The sequence below is a fragment of the Labeo rohita genome, chromosome 6, assembly GCF_022985175.1.
Source record: "Labeo rohita strain BAU-BD-2019 chromosome 6, IGBB_LRoh.1.0, whole genome shotgun sequence".
Lineage (NCBI taxonomy): Eukaryota > Metazoa > Chordata > Actinopteri > Cypriniformes > Cyprinidae > Labeo > Labeo rohita.
The window spans coordinates 5837224-5859436 of NC_066874.1; the positions used below are offsets into that span (position 1 = coordinate 5837224).

Sequence of the window (22213 nt, forward strand, 5' to 3'; positions counted from 1 at the left end):
TTTGAAAGCAATCTACCCAGCTCAGTTTATTGCTTTTAGGTTCCACCCTGTCATGGATTTTGGTTTATTTCTATTCCTTAAGGCATAATTTTAGTTTATTCATTATTGTGTAAACAAACAGGTACTACTAAAGCTGAAGTGCCTGGGGATATTTCTAAATATCTGGTTTTAAACAAAAGAAAAGTCCAGTTGTCAATAAAAGTTCAGATTTTGGACTGCTGTCCGGGCCTGTGGATGTTCCCAACGGGACTCCTTCGAATTTTCGCCCGCCCTTCCCCCCTCTCCGAGCCCCAGAGATGAGACGAGGCTCACGCCAGGAATGCGCTGTGACGTCACGGCGCTCTGGATCTCACACTTTTGGGGGAATCATTTTGTCGGGCTTGTTTCTGCCTGCGTTAAAGTTTACCACAACCGTGTAGCGTTTCTTTGACTCGCGGCGCAGGGGTGAAGCGGATTTTCGGATGTCCACGTTTTGACGTACTTCTGCATGGATTGTTTGCCAAAAACTTCTTCGTCGAGAGGTAAGAGCCATTGCATCTGTCCTTCCCGTTACTCAGCGGCCCATTGGTGAGTCGCCAAAACTCTTTGGTTTGCTGTAAAAATGCCTGGAAATGAACTTCATGTTACATGTATCCATAATTTCGTTGTATTTAACTAAAACTGAGACTTTTCTCTTCTGGTTTAACTATGCTTTCTCTTACACGAGTCCCCCTTTTGTTCGTATCTGAGCTTGTCCCAACTTGAGATGTTTTGAAGGGGCAGTAATCTGAGAAGACGACTGTTGAAATGCTCAAGACTAGAGAAAGACGTTCGAGTCGGTGTAGCAGAAAATGGTTAAATCTTATGAAAATTAATCCAGGTCGCATTTACCTTTAAGATCAAACGAGAAAGAAAGAAAGAAATGCATTTTGTATTTTGCATAAAGGCAATGAAACCTCTTTAAGATAATTAAATACTTTTTTTTTTTTTTTTGCCATTGCTGCATTATTTTTCATTTAAACCTCCCGGGAAAAAATTGTAATGCGATAAATATATTATATAAATAGTAAAGCGGTAGTGTATGGCTCGTCGTTGTTTGTTTCTATGTAAATAATGATGTAATGATGTAAATAAAATATATTATATAAATAGTAAAGTGGTAGTGTATGGCACATGGTGTTTGTTTCTATGTAAATGATGATATAAATAAAAAATTGAAAATGCAGAAATGCGTTTTTGAATAAAAATGACGAATTAAGGCAAACATAGGCTAAATATATTCACGTTTTAAACGGTATTCAAACGTAGTCACACTTAAATATGCAACTTATATGTGACGTCATTATTTTGGTATAATACAACAAACTATATTCTGATTATTGATTAGTAATATATCGTTTCGAATAAGAAAATTGTTCAAGTTTAAATAATAATAAACCAGTACATTTTATTAAATAATACGTGTTAAAAACGATCTGTCTTGATAACAGGTAAAACGGAAAAGACATGCTATTTGTTTACAATAAAGCGTTGTTTTAAAAAGCACCTTTAACGTGCACGTGCTCTTCTTCCTCTCTGTTCTCGTGCAAACTGGGACGCCCGCTCTTGTTTCCATAGAAACGCAGAGGACGCGTTGATACTGCTGTGCCGCGAACCGCTCAGATCATTCATCAAGACTTCACAAAAACCGCAAGATGGTAAGGAGACCAGCGACACCTCGAATCAACAAAATAAGGTGGAATTTATCATATATCGACGATTAATCGTTTTATTCTCCTGTTTAACCTGTTTATTGAACGCTTCTAGTCATGTGGACCTGTGTTGTTGCTGTTAGCTGTTAACGATTAGCTTTGTGATGGTGGAATCAATCAGGATTGTTTTGATGTGTGACCTTGAGAAATAAGCTGGTTTGTGGCTGTAATATGGTTCTTTTTTCTTTAAGAATTCACCTAGCTCTTTGTTTCCCCCTGCAGCCATTTTATGACAACGTTTACTACCCCTACCCGTCAGATCCCCCGGGAACCCATTCCTCAGCAGGGATCCCGTCTCTGTTGAGCTCTCCTCAGAGTCAGCCCTCATCCGGCAGCCTGAGCAGACCGGCCGCATCCACCATGTCCGGACCGCTTACGTCCTCCGGAGTCGCCACCAGCACCGGCATCCCCCCGCCCTTCAAGTTCCGAGCCCGGCGTGAGAATGTGGACTGGCGTCGGATCAACGCCGTCGACGTAGACCGGGTGGCATCTGAAATGGACTTCCACACTCTACAGGAGCATATCACAGAGGTGACGTTTTGCAACGTGGAGGGCGAGCGCTGCCAGCGCTGTCAGAGCCCCGTGGACCCGGCCCTGATTAAGCTTTTCCGGCTGGCCCAGCTAACCGTGGAGTACCTGCTGCACTCCCAGGACTGCCTCAGCATCAGCCTGCAGGCGGCCGAGGAGAGGCTTCAGGCGGAGGCGAGGGACAGGGAACAGCTCTGCGTCCAGCTGCAGAAAAAGAGCCAGGATGCCAAGACGTTAAAGGAGGAGCTGAAGCAGAGGAAGAAGATCATAGCCTCTCAGCAAGCCATGTTTAACGCAGGGATCGGTGCCAATTACCATAAGGTCTGTACAGCCACGTGGTGGAGTGTGAATGTGTTTATTAGCATTTTCATTGTCGCTGCCACCTCCCCCCTCAAGGCCAGACTCTGTACCACCATCGTCTCACAGTTCATTGACCCCGGTGAATGTAACGTGTTCTTTTCTCACATTTGATGGAGTGAAGGAGCAACGTTAAGGCTGAATCACAGTACGCGCACACTGCTCTGATCAGTGTTAGTTATTGTTAAAAATGTTTTTTTTTTTTTTTTGAAAATCATTTTAAGCTGAAAAAGCTGAAATATCAATATTAAATGAGAAACATGAACTTAAAAAAATGAAATAAAAATTAGAAATGCCCTGGCAACTAACTTAAGTAAAATAATTTAAAAATACTAAAAATGAAATTAAATCTAAATAAAAATATGTTTTAAAAACTAATAAAGATGACAAAAGCACATAACAGAATATTAAAACTAAAAAAAGCTGAAACTAAAATTAGAAATAGCCTGGCAACTAACTGAAATAATTTTAAGTACTAAAATGACTAAAAATTCAATGAAATCTAAATAAAAATATTTTTAATAACTAATAAAAATGACAAAAGCACATAAAATTACTAACATTTAAACAAGCTGAAACGAAAATTAGAAATGGCCTGGCAACTAATTAAATAAAATAATTTTAAGTTATTTCATTTTTCAGTACTAAAATTACTAAAAATTCAATGTTTATTAGTTTATATATATATAAACTAATAAATATTTACAAGTTATTTCGTTTTTCAGTACTAAAATGACTAAAAATTAAAATTTGTCTAAAAATATATTAAAAAAAAAACTAATAAACATTTATAAAAGCACATAACAAAATTACTAAAAATTAAAAAACTGAAACGAAAATTAGAAATGCCCTGGCAACTAACTGAAATACAATCATTTTAAGTTAAGTCATTTTTAAGTACTAAAATGACTAAAAATTAAATGAAATCTAAATAAAAATATTTTTAATAACTAATAAAAATGACAAAAGCACATAACAAAATTACTAACATTTAAAAAAGCTGAAATGAAAATTAGAAATGGCCTGGCAACTAATTAAATAAAATAATTTTAAGTTATTTCATTTTTCAGTACTAAAATTACTAAAAATTCAGTACTAAAATGACTAAAAATTAAAATTTGTCTAAAAATATATATAAAAAAAAAACTAATAAACATTTATAAAAGCACATAACAAAATTACTAAAACTTAAAAAACCGAAAACCGAAAATTAGAAATGCCCTGGCAACTAACTGAAATAAAATAATTTTAAGTTAAGTCATTTTTTTGATTTAATGAAATCTAAATAAAAAATATTTTTAAAAAACTAATAAAAATTCCAAAAGCACATAACAAAATTACTAAAAATTAAACTAAAATTTTAATAAAAGTTGAAAAAATAAAAAATAATAAATTCAATAATAGTATATAAATAAAACTAAAACACCACAACATATTATACATTTTTAATGTGTACATTTGTTAAAATATTAATTTTTGCATATAGATGGCATTAAAGCTAACTGACGTGGACTAAAGGCAAGAAACTTACCAATTTAGATTTTTATGGTGTCTTTAAAAGTATGCGCTTTTCTTATCTAGCAAGTGTATGTGATTTAGTATTCATTTAAAGTGATGTCAACACTTTTAAGTCCATAATCAGGCCTTCAGGCCAGGACAGGATTAGCTAATCACCAGACGCTGTGTTTTTTGGACACGGTATTCAGGATTTGGCGAACAGAGCAGATGGTGTCAGCTGGTGACGATGACTTGTACTCCACTTATAAAAGAGCCTTAAGTGGAGAAAACAAATCAAAGCGCCCATCCCCCATCATGTCCCATCATCCCCTCCCACTCATCTCATCAATGAAATAAAACCGCACACTGCATTGCTTTTAGAAACATTTCCGTCTTTGCACCGTGGCTATATCTGCTGTTTACTCATTTGCAATCGTGGAACTGACGCTCCTGATTGCGGCCAGCTGTTGCCAAGGCAACACCTGGTGTTTCATGTGGTTGCTAGGAAAAGCACAGGCACCTGACAGCAGAATCGAAATGAAAGTGCTGCTCATGGTTTACTGTTTAATTCAGGATCAAGTGTTTTTAACTGTGAGCAGTGAAGTAGTCACTTAAATGTAGCTGGATCTGTAGAATTTTCCCCTAAAATCTGAAGAAAAAAGTTATATTTTGCATAAATACGAGGCCTATTTTTCATAACAATAAAATTATTTTCCATTGTGATGTTATAGTGACATTTCCACATTAGTTTACTGATATATAATTATATAATATATAAAGTTAAATGTATATGTGTGTATATCTATCTATATTATATATATATATATATATATATATATATGTATATGTGTGTGTGTGTGTGTATGTATATATATATATATATATATATAATTTTGTATTACAATAAAGTTAGATATTGAGAAAATTGAAGAGGATGTAAAAATTGAAAAAATGTTACTTAAGCAAAATAATATTTAGTATATAATTTATTATTTAAAATAATATACATTTGCAACAAAACTATAGATATATATTACATGTCTAATGATTATTTTGTATTACAGTAAAGAGAGTGAGATATGTGTTGGATATGAATTGGGAGAATTGAGTGGAAATATTTCTTGAAAATAATGTCAATTTGAAAAAATGTCATTTAAGCAAAATAAAATTGTAATATATAATTTATCATGTAAAATAATATAATAATATAAATTTGCAACAAAACATATATATATATATATATATATGTGCGTGTGTGTGTTTAATATATATAAAATGTCTTATGATTTATATATATATATATATATATATATATAATGCATTGGGAGAAATAATGTCAAAATTGGAAAACTGTTATTTAAGCAGTATAACATTATATAATTTATCAACAATATATAATTTATCATTTAAAATGAAATAAATTTGCAACAAGACTAGTTATTATTATTGTAATGCAGGTTAAGATTCTCTTCAGGCAAAATAGTTTTTCTTAAAAAAAATTTTTTTATTCAAATAAAATCAGTGTAAATACAAACCAGTACAACGAATAGTACCATCAAATAAACAGTTATGACATTTTTTTTTTCACATAATAGTATGTGATTGCAGGAAGGTGTTTTAAATGTGTATAAAAAATCTTGATCTTAAAATAACCTTAATTTTATCTTTAAACAATATATTTTTTCCTTTGACTTTGAGGTTAAATTAGGCCGAGAGTTTTTCTAGAGATTCCTCCAGTCTTTGTTCACCTGCTGAGGCTGCAGATTGACACCAGTGGATCCTAAACACATAATTGCATTTCACAGTTGATTTGGGAAGTTATGTTAGAGCAGCAATGCAATTAGGTCACACGGTGGGAGTTTTACAAAGACCGTCTTCCCTGTCTTGTTGCAGAAAAAAGGCAAATGCAGAGCGTGTGTTTGTGATGGGTATCAGTGGCAGTGTGGTTAAATTTGCATGAGAGTACCAGATGGGTGTTTTGGCTGCTAAATGTGGTGTATGATGTGCAGCGTTGTGGATTCTCTGCATATCCGTGAATTGGAGCGAGAGGCAGAGCGGGGAAAAGATGTAACATCAACCCTGCACCACCCGGTGTTTCCATGGCAACGTGCCCACATTGTCTCTTGGTATTATTGGTGAGTGGAATTTGAGTGACAGCTGCGTTGAGCTGCACCGACACCTGCTCGTCACCTGAGCGGGGTTTGTGTTCACTCTGACCTTCAGCAACGATTCTCCCAGGCATATTTGCTTTTTTAGATCATCGAAAAAGAAAGATTCTATCATCATTTACTCATTCTTATCACCCTTTTTCCCACTGAAATACTTAAGAAGCAAGTCACTTAAGAACAAATCATCTGTACTTATCTTCTCAGATTTGATGTCATTTAATTAATCAAGCCCCTAATTTGTGTTTCAGTGCCAACATTGTGAGAAAGCCTTCATGAATGCCTCTTTCCTGCAAAGTCACATGCAGCGCAGACATCCGACGGAGTTTGACATCAGTGAGTTTAAACTGTGTGCTGAATCACTTCACAATGTGTGTCTGCTTGCCCTTCTGAAAAAGAAGTACATTACCAGTAAAAAGTTTTTGAACAGTAAGTCTCTTTTGTTCACCAAGCCTGCATTTATTTATTAGATCCAAAGTACAGCAAAACAGTTTAATTTAGAATTATTTTTAATATTTAAAATAACTGTTTTCTATTTGAATATATTTTAAAATGTAATTTATTCAAAAGCTAAATTTTCATCATTAGCACTTCAGTCTTCAGTGTCACATGATCCTTTAGAAATCATTCTAATATGCTGATTTGCTGCTCAAGAAACTATTATTATTATTATTAGCAATATTTAAAACAGTTGAGTACTTTTTTTAAAGGATTTTTTTAATGAATAAAAAGATCCAAAGATCAGCATTTATCTGAAATAAAAAGCTTTTGTAACATTATACGCTGTACTATTCAAAAGCCTGAAGTCTGTATTATTTATTTATTTATTTATTTTTATTTAGGGGGGATTATAGAAATTAATAATTTTATTTTCCAAGGATGCTTTAAATTGAGCAAAAGTGATGATAAAGATTTATAACGTTACAAAAGAATTCTATTTCAGATAAATGCTGTTCTTCTGGACTTTCTGTTTGTCAAAGAAACCTGAAAAAAAGTCTACTCAGCTGTTTTCAACATAATAATAATAAATGTTGTTTTGTTTTTTTTTGAGCAGCAAATCAGAATATTAAAACGATTTCTGAAGGATCATGTGACTGGAGTAATGATGCTAGAAATTCAGCTTTGAAATCACAAGAATAAATTACGTTTTAAAATATATTCAAATAAAATACAGTTATTTTATAAGTAAAAATGTTTCAAAATTGTACTGTCTTTGCTGTTCTTTGGATCAAATAAATGCAGGTTTGGTGAGCAGTAAACACTTCTTTAAAAACATTAAAAATCAAAAATGTTTGACTGATAGTGTACACTTTAGCATGCTTTTAAATTGTACTTATGAAAATATATACTTTAAAAAGCATGTTTAAAAAAGTATTTATCATTGAATTATTTGTTCAGGAGATTCCAATAGTGAAACAAGTCTTTATTAATTGAGACACTGACTTAATTTTTTTGTTATTTGAATATATTTTTTAACGACTTGTAAGGATAAAGTCATTTAGTACATTTAAAAAATATGAACTTTAAATTTCAATTAAAAATAGAATATCACATTACAGTTTCGAGTCTACTACTTTACATGTGCTTTAGTATGTCAGTCAACACATCAAAATAAGTACTTCTATAAAGCATGAAAAAATGTTACTAGATGATATAAAAATTATTTGCTGTCAAATGATTAATCACAATTAATCGCTTACAAAATAAACGTTTTTATTTACATAATATGTGTGTGTGCTGTGTATATATATTATGTATATATAGATACACAGACATACAATATATATATTTTGAAAATATTTAAATGTATTTACATGGATATGTTTTTATTCATATAATTAATATTATATATAAATATATTCAGTATATAAACAACATTTTTCTTAAATATACACTACCGTTCAAAAGTTTGGGGTCAATAAGACTTGTAATAGTCTTTAAAGCAGTCTCTTATGCTCATCAAGGCTGCATTTATTTGATTAAAAATATAGAAAAAAAAACAGTAATATTGCAAAATGTTTTTACAATATAAAATAATGTTTTTTATTTTAACATACTTTAAAATAGAATTTATTCCTGTGATGAAAAGCTGAATTTTTATCAGCTGTTACTCCGGTCTTAAGTGTCACATGATCCTTCAGAAATCATTCTAATATGCGGATTTATTATTAGAATGATCAGTGTTGGATAATATCAACAGTTGTGCTGCCAAATATTTTTTGGAACCTGTAATTTTTTTTTTCAGGATTCTTTCATGAATAACAAGTTTAAAAAGTACAGTCTTTATTCAAAATATAAATATTTTATAACAATGTCAATTATTTATTATTAATTTTTAATAAACTTTTAATTATTAACTTAATACATCCTTGGTGAATAAAAGTATTAATTTCTTAAAAAAAAAAAAAGAAACAATAAAAATGTACGGACCCCAAACTTTTGAACGGTAGTGTGTATACATATATATATATATATATATATATATATATATATATATATATATATCCATGTGTGTGTATTTATATATACATAGTAAATATATAAAGTACACACACATATATTATGTAAACAAAAACGTTTATTTTGGATTTGATTAATTGCGATCAATTGTTTGACAGCACTCTTTAAAATGCAATTTAAAGCAATTTTTTTATTTTATTTTTTGTGTCATTACAAAGTGCACTTTTATGAAGTGTACTTAAGTGTGTTACAAAAGCCATGAAAATGTACTCTCTTTAAGTACACTTAAGTGGCCTTTTATTTAATTCATATGGTATTATCTGCAAGTACAGAAAAACGTACTTGTAAGATTTGAATTACACTTAAAGTGCACATTCAGTACAGTTAACCACACTTCTTTGTTATTCAACCATCTCATATTTTCCAGAGCTGATGACTGATAATCAGAAAAAAATTCAGACCATGAAGCTACAAGAGGAGATCAACAAACTACAAGAGCAACTGACCCTGGTCACATCCCAGATGGAGACACAGCAGAAAGACTACACTGCTAAACAGGTTAAAGAAGACACAAGAGACATCATGTTTTTAACTAAATGATTTGGTATTTAAAAATAAGTATTACATTTTCTATTTTTTTCCAGGAGAAAGACCTCATTCAAAGGCAGGAAGAGTTTAAAAGACAACTGGAAATATGGAAAGAAGAAGAGAAAATGCGGATGAACAGCAAAATAGATGAAGTCAAGCAAGCCTGTCAGCGGGACATGGACTCAATGCATCAAAAGAACAGAAACCTAGAAAATGTACGTTTTTATTTCAGACAAAGCACGTTGGTCATCATATGTTGTTCCAAATTAGTAATATAATATTACATATAATATGTGACCCTGGACAACAAAACCAGTCTTAAGTAGCACAGGTATATTTGTAGCAATAGCTAAAAATACATTGTATTGGTCAGAATTATCAATTTTTCTTTTATGCCAAAAATCATTAGGATATTAAGTAAAGATGTTTCATGAAGATATGTTGTCAATTTTGCTACCGTAAATATGGCAAAACTTTATTATAGTAATATGCATTGTTGAGAACTTCATTTCGACAACTTTAAAGGCAATTTTTTTAATATTTAGATTTTTTTGCACCCTCAGATTCCAGATTTTCAAATAGTTGTATCTCAGCCAAATATTGACCTATCCTAACAAACCATACATTGATGGAAAGCTTATTTATTCAGCTTGAATAAGAGTTAGAATTTACCCTTATGACTGGTTCTGTGATCCAGGGTTACATATAATATAATATAATATAATATAATATAATATAATTTATAATATGCTGAATTGCCCAACATTGCTTGATTTAAGTTAACATGTTACCAGGAATAAAATACATTGATCAAATAAGGCAAAACTAATAAAAATATTGATGTATTATGGGATCATGCAGAAATTGCTTAAATTTGGTACTTTTCTCTTCTTAGGAGCTGCTAAAATTACAGCAGAAAAACATGCAGGAAAGTGTGCAGCAAGTACAGACACCGCCCAATACATCAGCCAGCAATGAACACTGGCAGAAAGTTGTTAAACTTCAACAAAAACTCCACAAACAAGTAAGAGATGCAACATTCAGATGATTTGGACCAGTCCGGTACACCACACCTCAGAATGGAAGTTTAAAGCTGTTGTTTTTCTGTCCTCAGGAGGTGAAGTGGGCAGGAAAAATGCAAAAGATAAAGGAGGAACATGACAGTGAAAAAAGTCTGGTAGGTCTCAAAGGCGTCAAATAGCCGTTTAAATACGGGAATAGCTCATATATCCACATATTCATTATATCTGTTCCATCAGCTTCAGGAGGAGCTGTTCAAACTGCGCTCTGCCGTGTCAGAAGGGAGAGAGGAATCACGACGACAGGTGCAGGAACTGAGCCACAGGCTGCAGGAGCAGCAGCAGATTATTGCCTCCCAAAACAAGCAGGTCAGTACTGTATCCCAGCACAGGAAGAGGCTCGATTGTTCAGGATTTCCTGTATTAGCGCAGTGGCCCACAGCATAATCTTTAGGTTCAGGCTGATGGAGTGTACGGTTGGGAACATATCCGGACGTTTGAGTAATTATCATCACACTGTGATTATATGTTGTCAGCACGTCATTATGCAGGTTGTTCTTTCAGTGAGACTTTTAAATTTAAAGTGACGGCTCAGATAACGTGTTGCTGACTGAGGGGTTTTGTTGTAGGAAATAACACACAGTTTTGTTTATATGACAGATGAAACAGATCTCGTCAAAGCCACCAACAATAACAGTACAGCGTGAAGGTTTGTAGACTTGGACTTAATATAACTTTTTCATATATGAGAGATGAACTGTCTTCAGAATTTAAATTTTTGTTTTATATTTTGTTTCAGTGGTTGCTGCCCCGGCTCAAGAGACTAAAGCTAAAGTGGTGCTCAGTGGTAAGTCTCTTCATAATATAATGTTATATTGTCAAGATAATATTATTCTCTAAAAACTGTGGCCTAACTAGGCAGGTTATGATGAAGCTTCAAGAAATAAATAACATTTCTTCCAAGAAACTAGCTTCAACTATCAAGGGTTTTCCATGTTGTAATGTCAAACTTGTGGAGCAGAGGGTCTGTGTGTTGATATTATTACCAAAAAGCAGATCAGGACAATTGCAAAATGTGAAAATTTAGGGGTTTTTTTCCTTCATTTTGTCATGCTAGGTGACAAACATGCTGGGATTGCACTGGTCCAAAATTATGCTATATTTATTTTATCAAATATTTTATGATTTTTGTTATTTCATTTAGCAATTTACTATTAATGAGGACAGAAATAGTACTTGACAAGCTTGATGTGTAACAACTAGTTAAGACAAGGTGTCAGACCTAATACTGTTTTACCGTTCAAAAGTTTGAGGTCTGCAAAGTTTTTAAAATGTTTATGCCAGAAGTCTCCTCACCTAGGCTGCATTTTCATTTTATTAATTAAATGACAGTATTACAGTAAAAACAGTAATATTGTGAAATATTTTTACAATTTAAAATAACTGTTCTATTCGAATATACACTACCAGTCAAAAGTTTTTGAACAGGAAGATTTTAATGTTTTGGTTTTTTTTTAAAGATGTTATGTCTCTGCTCACCAAGCCTGCATTTATTTGATACAGTACAGCAAAAACAGTAAAATTTTGAAATATTTTTACTATTAAAAAAAAACTGCTTTCTATTTGAATGGATTTTAAAATATAATTTATTCCTGTGATCAAAACTAAATTGTCAGTGTCAGTTGATCGTCCAGAAATCATTCTAATATGCTGGTTTGCTGTTCCAATATGTATTATTATTATTATTATTACTATTATTATTATCAATATTTAAAACTAAAGTAAATTTTTTGAGGATTCTTTGATGATTAGAAAGATCCAAAGATCAGCATTTATCTGAAATAAAAAAGCTTTTGTAACGTAACACTATACCACTGGAAACATTGGAGTCAGTATCATTTTTTTAGCAGGAAAATAAATTATAGAAATTAATATTTTTATTTAGCGAGGATGCTTTAAATTGAATAAAAGTGATCATAAAAACATTTATAATAGATAAATGCTGTTCTTTTGAAATTTCTATTTATCAAAGAAACCTCAAAAAATTCTACTCAGCTGTTTTCAACATAATACTAATAATAAATGTTTTTTTGAGCAGCAAATCAGAATATTAGAATGATTTCTGAAGGATCATGTGACTGGAGTAATGATGCTTAAAAATTCAGCTTTGAAATCACAGAAATAAATTACATTTTAAAATATATTCAAATAGAAAGCAGTTATATAAAAAAAATACAAATATTTCAAAATTTTACTGTTTTTGCTATACTTTGGATCAAATAAATGCAGACTTGGTGACTTCTTTAAAAACATTAAAGATCTTACTGTTCAGGAACTTTTGACTGGTAGTGTATTTTAAAATGTAATTTATTCCAGTGATGCAAAGCTGAATTTTCAGCATCATTACTCCAGTCTTCAGTGTCACATGATCCTTCAGAAATCATTCTAACCTGCTGATTTTCAATGTTAAAAACAGTTGTGCTGTGTAATATGTTTTGTGGAAATAGTGATGCTTTTCAGAATTCTTTGAGGAACAGAAAGCATTTACTAGTAACATTCTTTTTTATTTTTTAACTTTGTTACCCCAAACTTTTGAAATGCAGTGTATGTTAACTGTATGTTAACTGTGTCTTGTTGGTGTACATTAACAAATAGATGGCTTCAGATCTAATTGTACATGCACTAACAGCCACAAAATATGATTTAACATGTATTTAATCAGCATGTGATCAGTGTGGGTAATACCATTGCAAACTGAGAAGTTTAGGCTAAGGGTTAGATCTGAATGTCCATCCGTAACCCCTGCACTCTTCTGACCTCTTTGCACTGTCCTATTAGAGCAGTCCAACTCAGTCCATAAACTGGATCCTATAGTGGAGCTGTCTGAGGAGGATAAAGGTAAAGCAGAAGAGCGATTGAGTGTAGTCGTCTGTGGCATGCTCGCATCCTGTCTGCATGGATCTGTGCTAAAGTGATGTGCTGAGCATGCCAAACTAAAGGCATGAGCTGGAAGATCTGTCTCCTCAGTAAACACAGACGTACAGCATGCATGTAATCATTGGACAGCTCAGAACATGAGAAAGGAAATTCTAGATAAAGTAACTAAGTATGTATTTCAAGTGTTTGGCATTGTTTATTGGTTTGAAAAATATGTCATTGTACAATTGCAGTGGCATTTCCAGATAATTTCTTCCTTTTTTCCGTTATATTTTTCATTATATTTATAGTTTCTTCCTTCCCATTTTTGCAAGGTCAGAATAAATAATTGTAAAAAATATTAGTAAAAAATTCGAAAGCCTTTGTTTACACCTGATGTTAAGATCTGAAGTGGTCAGGTGACAATTGTTTATTATTTAAATCGTTTAATTATAATTTTTTATGAAGAAATGAATATTTTTATCCTGCAAGGTCACATTAAATTTATCAAAAGTAAAAATAAAAACATTTCTAAATATTTCTGTCAAATAAATGCTGTTCTTTTAATGTTTCTGACCAACAAAAATCCTTAAAAAATGTTTTAGTTTCCACAATCATATTAAGCAGCATAAGAAATGTTTCTTGAGTAGCAAATCAGCATATTAGAATGATTGCTGAAGGTTCATGTGACACTCAAGACTAGAGTAATGATGCTGAAAATTCAGTGTTGCACCACAAGAATTAATTATATTTTAAAATGTATTTTAAAGAATACAGATATTTTAAATATCAGTTTTTATTATATTTTTGATTAATAAATACAACCTTGGTAAGCTTTTTCCATTAAAAAAAAAAAGTATTTATGTATTAATGTATTTATTTCTCTAAGATCATTTGTGCTTTAGTTAGAATCTTCTTAATTTAATTTTATTATTATTATTATTTTTTTTTTTTTTTTTTGAGTGGCAGCATCTTCCACTGCGATTGTAGAATGACAGAAAATGTATTTCAAAGCATGTGTCGTCCAACTTGCCAATTGCCAGTTACGATGATCATTCATCTTATATTTTCAGATTCCTCTAGCATCTCTGAGAGTCACACAGAGAACCGGTCGTGGCAGCAGGAAGTGCAGGAGCTGTTGAAGAACCCGGGTTTGAGAAGAGACATGCGTCTGGCAGCTCAGCAGAACCTTGAAGATCGATTGCAGAGCTTAGGCGTCAAGGTAGTGAGTCTCAGCCTGCATTATAAAATAAATTATGATGTAAAAAATATATAGATTATACAGTTGGACTGTAGTTGAGAAGCCCTGGCACTGTAAAACCTCAATATCTATCATGTTGTTCAGGGAGTCAGTGGTCTCTCTAAAGGAGCATATAAGAGCTCCATGACCCAGATTATCACTGATCGTCGGAAGAGACAGGAAGAGGACCCAGTGTATCGGAGGGCACTGAAAGAGATCAGCCATAAACTGGAGCAGAGGGTGAAGGAAAGGAACACGGAGCAGCCAGCCAAACCCAAACAACATGAGCAAGGTCAGGATAACGCTTCAGAGTTTCAAGGCAGAGAACAAGGCTTTAAATGTATTTTTCCCATGTTTATTGTAAAATTAAAACCATTAAAACATTTTTTGTTACTTAAACAATTGCTAAAATAAAATGATATACTTGAATTTTTTATAGTTAGTTGCCAAGGCGTCACTTCTAATGGTCATTTAACTTAAAGTACTAAAATAACTAAAACTGAAATAGAAATTAATAAAAACTATATAGACATATTAAAAAAATATAAAAATGACAAAATAAGAAAACTTAAAATGAAAAAAAACTAATTTAAAATATTAATAAAAACAATAATAATATTTAAATTATTTTAAAATACTGCTGATTCCCAACCTAAAGTGGCATACTGGTTAATGTCTTAAAATGAATATCTAACATGACGTTATGTTATTTAAAAATGCAGCATCGCATGTTGCCGTGGCATGCATGAGTTTCATTCGAGTCAGGATGCTGCTTTGATAGGCTTGTGTAGACAGTAGAGCTCATTTTTGTTTTATTCTCTTGCAGTGGTTCAGTCCAGACCCAGATCCAGCAGTTTTCCATCTACAGTAACTCGTGTGATGTCAGGCCCTGCTCCCAAACAGCAGCACACCCCACAACCAACTCCACGCAGCAGAACCAGCACTCTGCCCAAGACCTCCACACCGCTGCAGCATCACAGGTACAGCAACATTTACATTTATGGTCTTTATGAAAGGATAAGGGTTTTATCTTTAGATAGATGATTGAAAAATCTAAATGAAATTACAATAACAATAAATGAAATAGACTCTATTTATAATTTGCATATTCATTATGTACATTATGTATAAATATATATATATTTATTGTTTTTATCTTTAAATTGTTTTCTGCTGACTTATCCGAGTGCGAAAATATTATTTAATCGTGTCCAATAAACAGTGTTAGAGTAGTATTATTTGTATACTGTTTTTTATATATATATATATATATATATATATATATTGTTTAATTAATTTTAAATTTTTCTTTTAATTCGCTTTTGTTCTTTAAATGTCAGTTATTAGCTTTTATTAATTTATATTTCTGTTGTAGTTTTTATCATTTAAAGACTTTTAGTACTTCAGCTTAAACTTAAAAATGTTGCCTGATGTTAGAAACTATAAGAAAGAAAAACATTTTTTATATTTTATTTCAATTAATGTTTATTTTAGTTAACAAATGTTAATTATTTTTAGTTGTAACTTTTTTTTTTTTTTTTTTTTTTTTTATGATTACAACACAAAAAATCAAGTTTCAATCAAACATGTCACATTACAGAAGTATGGCACTACTATTATTGTTTTTTTTTTTTCAAAATTCCATTTAATTTTTTTCAAAATTCAGTTTTTCAGTTTTAATTTTTCTGGTTTATGTTTTATTTTTCTGTTTTAATGATTATATTACAAAATATTAATCAAAAATCATGTCTGATTAAATGAAATCATAAAACTTACACAATTTAACAACAGTTTATTAAAAGTTTAACATTACATTTTAAGGCCCTATGAAATACGTTTTATTATTTTTTTTCTCAGATTACCAAATTCTGTATTTTCCATTAATTTCCTGGATTCCATTTAATTTTAATAATCAAAAGCATTTGTTATTATTTTATTTTATTATTTTATTCATTCATTCTTTCATTCATTCATTCATTCTAGAAATAATGTGTTGTGTATTTAAGTTTTGGCTTAAATGATCACTGATTTTATTATGCTATCGCTCTTTATCAGTTTTTGATGCCTTTTTTTGTTGTATGAACATTTACATTGCATCACACCTGCAGAACTCCTCCATTCAGCTCTGATGAGGAATCATCTGAGGAAGAGGAATCATCTGAAGAAGAAACCCCTCAAACACAGAAGAAATCTGCCCAGGTCAACAGCACCACAGTCAAGGCCCAGCCTGCTAAAACACAACAGCGCTCGACCCCTTACGCTCCCGCTGTGCGCTCGGCTGCTCCCGTGATCAGCGCGGACAGAACGGACGTGACGGCTCTGAGCGAGAGCGACAGCGAGTGGACCGACGGCAGCGAGATGGAGGAGATCAACCTCTCACAGCTGCACAAACACACTGACCAGAATGGAAACGTGGAGAAGATTACTCACAGTAAGACTCACTTCTAATATTTTAGGAGGGTATGGAGTTGTTGTATTGCATTTAAAAACCAACATTTGTTGTATATTTATATTGTGTGTGTGTGTGTGTGTGTGTGTGTGTGTGTGTTTTCTGTAGGTAATGTCAAAGCTCTTGGCAAAAGCCTTGAAAAACAGCTGGAATCACGAGGCCCAAAGAAACCAGTAGGGGGCGTTAATACATTGCTTGAAAAGCCAACAGCTGTCAAAAATATAAAGCAAGATGCAAAGAAAGAGCTAAAGGTGAGACCTGCTTCTTAAAATAGATACAGACATTTACAATATGCAAAGTTATATAAATTTGACATTGAAATCTACCACAGAGAACATTTAGAACACAGTTCCGGCTTTTTTCAGTATTCTTTCAAGAATTTTTAACCTTATAAATGTCTTTATTATATTATTGTCGCTTTTGAAATTTTGTGTATAATTTTATTTTAGCTTTTATTGAAGTATGTTGGCATTTAACTACATCCTTATTGATTATTGATTGATTTACTATTAATAAAAATGACAGTAAATAATTATACACTCACGTAATACAGCCCATCAGCATAACTGTAGTAAATATTATAGATATATATGCTACCAGTACCAGTAGGATTTTTAATGTTTTGAAAGGTCTCTTTTGCACACCAAGCCTGCATTTATTTGTACAAAAGTACAGCAAAAACAGTACAATTTTGAAATATTTGTACTATTTAAAATAACTGCTTTTTATTTTAATATATTTTAAAATGTAATTTATAGAGATGCACGATATTGGATTTTTGCCGATATCCGATATGCCGATATTTTTTCATCTCATTTTGGCCGATACCGATATATATCATTTTATTTGGAAAGTTAGTTTTTAACAATAACTTATTCGTTAGGATTAAATAAATAGTAATGAGTGGTTTACATTCAATCCCTTCTTTTTCATCAGTAGACTAGCATTATTTATGATCTGAATTTTGTAAATTAAGTTCACTTTTGCTATGTTATAAGCCGAACTTCGGATGCTTTCACTTTCGAATTCGCAATCTGAATACAACATTTCAAAACGAAAACAGAAAAGTAGAACTAAACTGGGTGACTGTGAGGGTGCTTTGCGGGACATGAACAGGACATAATTCATTGCTACAATTTCTTAATTCGTTCCTATGATTTATTAATTTATTAATTTGTAAAATGAGGGAACGAATTAATATGTAGTATTAATGAATTGTTAATTTATTCCCACGAAATATTTTATTTCCCACCCGCAATTTATCACAGTAAGAGATACGAAAACATGGATTAAAAGTGAATGACAAGAAAATAAACCTAAGAAATTAAAGGGTGAGACGGTGAGGATTTGGGAAAATAAAAATATTAAGTTATGTGGCAATTCGTGACCAACTGGCAAAACAGTACACTTTTTTTGCACAAGAATACCAACATGTTTACCTTCTCTGGTTTAACAAGCGGTCTTTTACCCTACTCGAAAACCAAATCCTCCGTCCGCCATCGTTTCCAGAATAGTCGCGTCCTTTTTGCCGTCACCACCTGGCTCGTGCTGACACTACAAATACAAACCAGGCTCTACACCCGAAGCGCTCACAACGAAAACTACTCTTTGCGTGATCAGTGAAATCCTGAATATGCCACGGCTTTGTAACTCTGTAACCCGCGCTGTATGGAGCAGTGCGACCACGTCAAATTTTAACTTGCACATTTAAAAAAAAAAAAAAAAAAAAAAAAAAGTGACAGTTTTGATCATTCTAGAGCCCTGCAATACAAAGGCATTCAACATGGAAAGAAAGTAATAGAAATGTAGTCACTAAGTCATGTTTAATTATAATTTCTAATTATTTTATACGGTGCACTGCGCTCTGACAGGGCTGCGGGACACGAACATAATTATTTCCTACAACTTGTTAATTCGTTCCTACGTTTTATTAATTTATTAATTTGTAAAATAAGGGAACGAATTAAAAAGTCGTATTAACGAATTCTTAATTTATTGCCACGAAATCTTTTATTTCCCACACGCAGTTTACCCGCATAAATGATCCGACAACATGGATTAAAAGTAAATGACAAGAAAACAAACCTGCGAAATTAAAGGGTGAGACGGTGATGATTTGTGAAAAGAAACTATAAATATTATTAAGTTTGTGGCAATTCGTGACCAACCGGGAAAACAGGACACACAGCCGCTTATGGCTTTAAATGTATTGGCTCGAACTGCATGAATCCAAAAGTATGGTCGCTACTAACATTTGCCTGCTAACCAATTATTTAACTTATAAAGAATGCTTTGTACCTCACTTGTGTCATATTCACGAAAAATGTTTCATATGAGCAACAGTGTGTTTTGCCGTTGCGCTGCCGAAGAAAGAGAATTCACTGACCGCGCGCCGTAATTACTTTTTATTTTAAATGCAGATCATGTCATGTGCAAACACAGCCATTGGGTTTCAAAATACAACAAAGAGCACCATAAAACCATTTAAAATGTGCATTTAGCGATCTAGTGACTGGATATGAAACAGGCAACAGTAAATTATCCCAAATGGAACAACGGCGCGCTTTCTCCTATAGCCGCTGCTGCCACTGCACGTGCTATTGCTATGCATCATTCTGTATGTGTATTCTCAGTTTAAATGCAGCGATACAAAACAGTGAATCTACTCCTCATTCAGTCAAAACTTTGCTTCAAGAATGAGCCACACTGCTGACGTGATCTAATCCCTAGCGCACCCTTAGCACATGTGAGTTAACATATTCATCTTATCGGCAAAACATATCGGCATAATTTTTCATATCGGGCCGATGCCGATATTTACATTTGAAGTCATTATCGGCCGATTCCGATATCAGTCCGATAATATCGTGCATCCCTAGTAATTTATTCATGCGATTCTTAAAGCTGAATTTTTAGCATCATAACTTCAGTCACATGATCCTTCAGAAATCATTCTAATATTCTGATTTGCTGCTTAAAAAAAAAATTTATTAATAATTTTTATTATTATATTGAAAACAGCTGAGGTAGAATTTTTTCAGGTTTCTTTGGCGAATAGAAAGTTCAGAAGAACGGCATTTATTTAAAATGGCAATCTTTTGTAACATTATAAATGTCTTTACCATACTTTTTGATCAATTTAAGGCATCCTTGCTAAATAAAAGTATTATTTCTATAATTTCTTTCTCCAAAAATTATACCAACTCCAAGCTTTTGAATGGCATAGTGTATAATGTTACAACAGAAAAAAACGTTACTCACATGTTTTAAATATTGATAATAATAATAATGTTTCTTAAACACTGAATCAGCATATTAGAATGATTTCTGAAGGATCATGTGACACTGAAGACTGGAGTAATGATGCTGAAAATTCAGCTTTGATCATAGAAATAAATTACTTTTTAAAATAAATTACAACACAAAGCAGTTATTTTAAATTGTAAAAAATATTTCATAGTATGACTTGCTTTTGCTGTATTTTGGATCAAATAAATGCAGACTTTGTGAGCAGAAGAGAATTCTTTAAAAAACATTAAAATACATCACTGGTAGTGTACACTACTGTTCAAAAGTTTTTTATTTAAAGAAATTAATATTTTCATTCAGCAAGGATGTATTAAATTGATCGAAAGTGACAGTAAAACATTTAAAAAACATTCACAATTTTTTTTTTTTTTTTTTTTATTTTTTTTTTTTTTCAGGAAAAAGTGTATCATGATTTCCACAGCAATATTAAGGTTTTAATTTAATAATAATAAATAATGATTATTGAGCAGTAAATCAGCATATTAGAATGATTTCTGAAGGATCATGTGACACGAGAGACTGGAGTAATAAGGGTTATTATAGTTATTAAAAACCATTAAAAAAGAAAATGTTACTGAAATAAAATAAACTAACTGAAACAGTATTATTGTTAAAAATATTATATGTCAAAGCAACATTTCTATTTAGTTGAACTTAATTTACTAACTAAAACTAAAGCTGGAATACAGATTAATAAAAACTGTATAGACATATTGGAAAGAAAAAACGAAATGACAAAATGACTAAAACTTTAATTAAATTTAAAATTAAAATGTAAAAAATAAAAACAAATTAACTACTATTATTATAACAGGATCTCACTGATATTAAAATAACACTAGATAAATGGTTGCTAAAAATTCAGCTTTTCAATCACAGGAATAAATCACATTTTAAAATATATTCAAATATAAAAAGTATTTTTTACATTTTAGTAATATTTCACAATATTCCTTAATAGGTGATTTTGGTGAGCAAAAAGACTTATTTCAAAAAAGGTGTCCTAACCCCAAACTAAACCTGTTTGTGATCACATGTGGCTCATCTAATCGGATTGTTGAGCTGGAACTAAACCTCTAGTACACCATCCTTTATGTAAAAACCATATAAATAGGTCAACAGACTGGACGAACACTTGAATTTAGCATTTCTTACTACTGAAATTAGTTTTATCTCTATACTAGATTTGTAATGGGTTGTTGTTGTGCCCTGTTGCTTTCAGTACACAGATGAAGATGATGACGATGATGACTGGGATATCTCCTCTCTGGAGGATGTGCCCGCTGTAACCAAACCCAGCCAATGTCCCGTACCCGTCAGGAAGAGCCTGGACAAGAGTCTGGACACCAGTACCAGTGTGTGGGGCTCGTCGACGGGCAAAGGACAGAAGCCAGGTACAAAGAATTCACTAACTCAAAATAGTTTATAATTGAGAAATCATATACAAATATGATTCACATCTTAGAAACTTGGATTTTCTTGGATTCTTTTTAGGTAAATTTAGATATTACTTGTTATATTTTAATATAAAGACTGCCTGTGATAGTAATTTCTTTCTTTGTGTTTGTCAGGCCTCACAGACGCAGGAACCGGCAGCACTCTCAAGAGCAGTTTAGTGACCGTCAGTGACTGGGATGATTCAGATGAGATCTAATAAAATGCAGCAGAGCAATACCAAAATGTCCTCAAGTTAATATACCTTATAATTGTAATGTCTAGTATCTGTTGTAGCTCAGGCTTAGTGATCATTCAGGGACAGAAGTGCAAAAACTCTTTAATATTAACAGTGTTAAAGGTACTTTATATGAAATATAAAGGTACAAGTACACCTAGTACTAGGGAACAGCCAAGGGATGTTGCACTTTAAAATGATTTCCTCAGAACTTTTTGATAGTTGATGCATTAAGTGTCTTGCTACAATTATAAAAAAAGGTTTTTGTAATGTGTAAAATATT

General features: G+C 32.2%; 1 protein-coding gene across 2 annotated transcripts; it reads left to right on the forward strand.

Moving 5' to 3' along the window:
• The first annotated feature begins 320 nt into the window (after nt 1-320).
• dzip1 (DAZ interacting zinc finger protein 1) lies at nt 321-22193 on the forward strand. 2 transcript variants are annotated; one of them, XM_051113134.1, is made up of 19 exons: nt 321-521; nt 1597-1676; nt 1953-2579; nt 6529-6613; nt 9165-9295; nt 9382-9540; nt 10221-10349; nt 10440-10502; nt 10585-10713; nt 11005-11053; nt 11144-11191; nt 13183-13242; nt 14334-14482; nt 14606-14792; nt 15327-15480; nt 16609-16931; nt 17058-17200; nt 21481-21652; nt 21830-22193. In XM_051113134.1, the coding sequence occupies exons 2-19, from the start codon at nt 1674-1676 to the stop codon at nt 21910-21912; spliced, it is 2694 nt and encodes an 897-aa protein (XP_050969091.1). In that variant the 5' UTR covers nt 321-521; nt 1597-1673; the 3' UTR covers nt 21913-22193. The 2 variants fall into 2 exon arrangements, with proteins under 2 accessions (XP_050969091.1, XP_050969092.1); XM_051113135.1 differs by lacking the exon at nt 13183-13242 and having other exon boundaries at nt 21830-22191.
• Nucleotides 22194-22213: the final 20 nt, after the last annotated feature.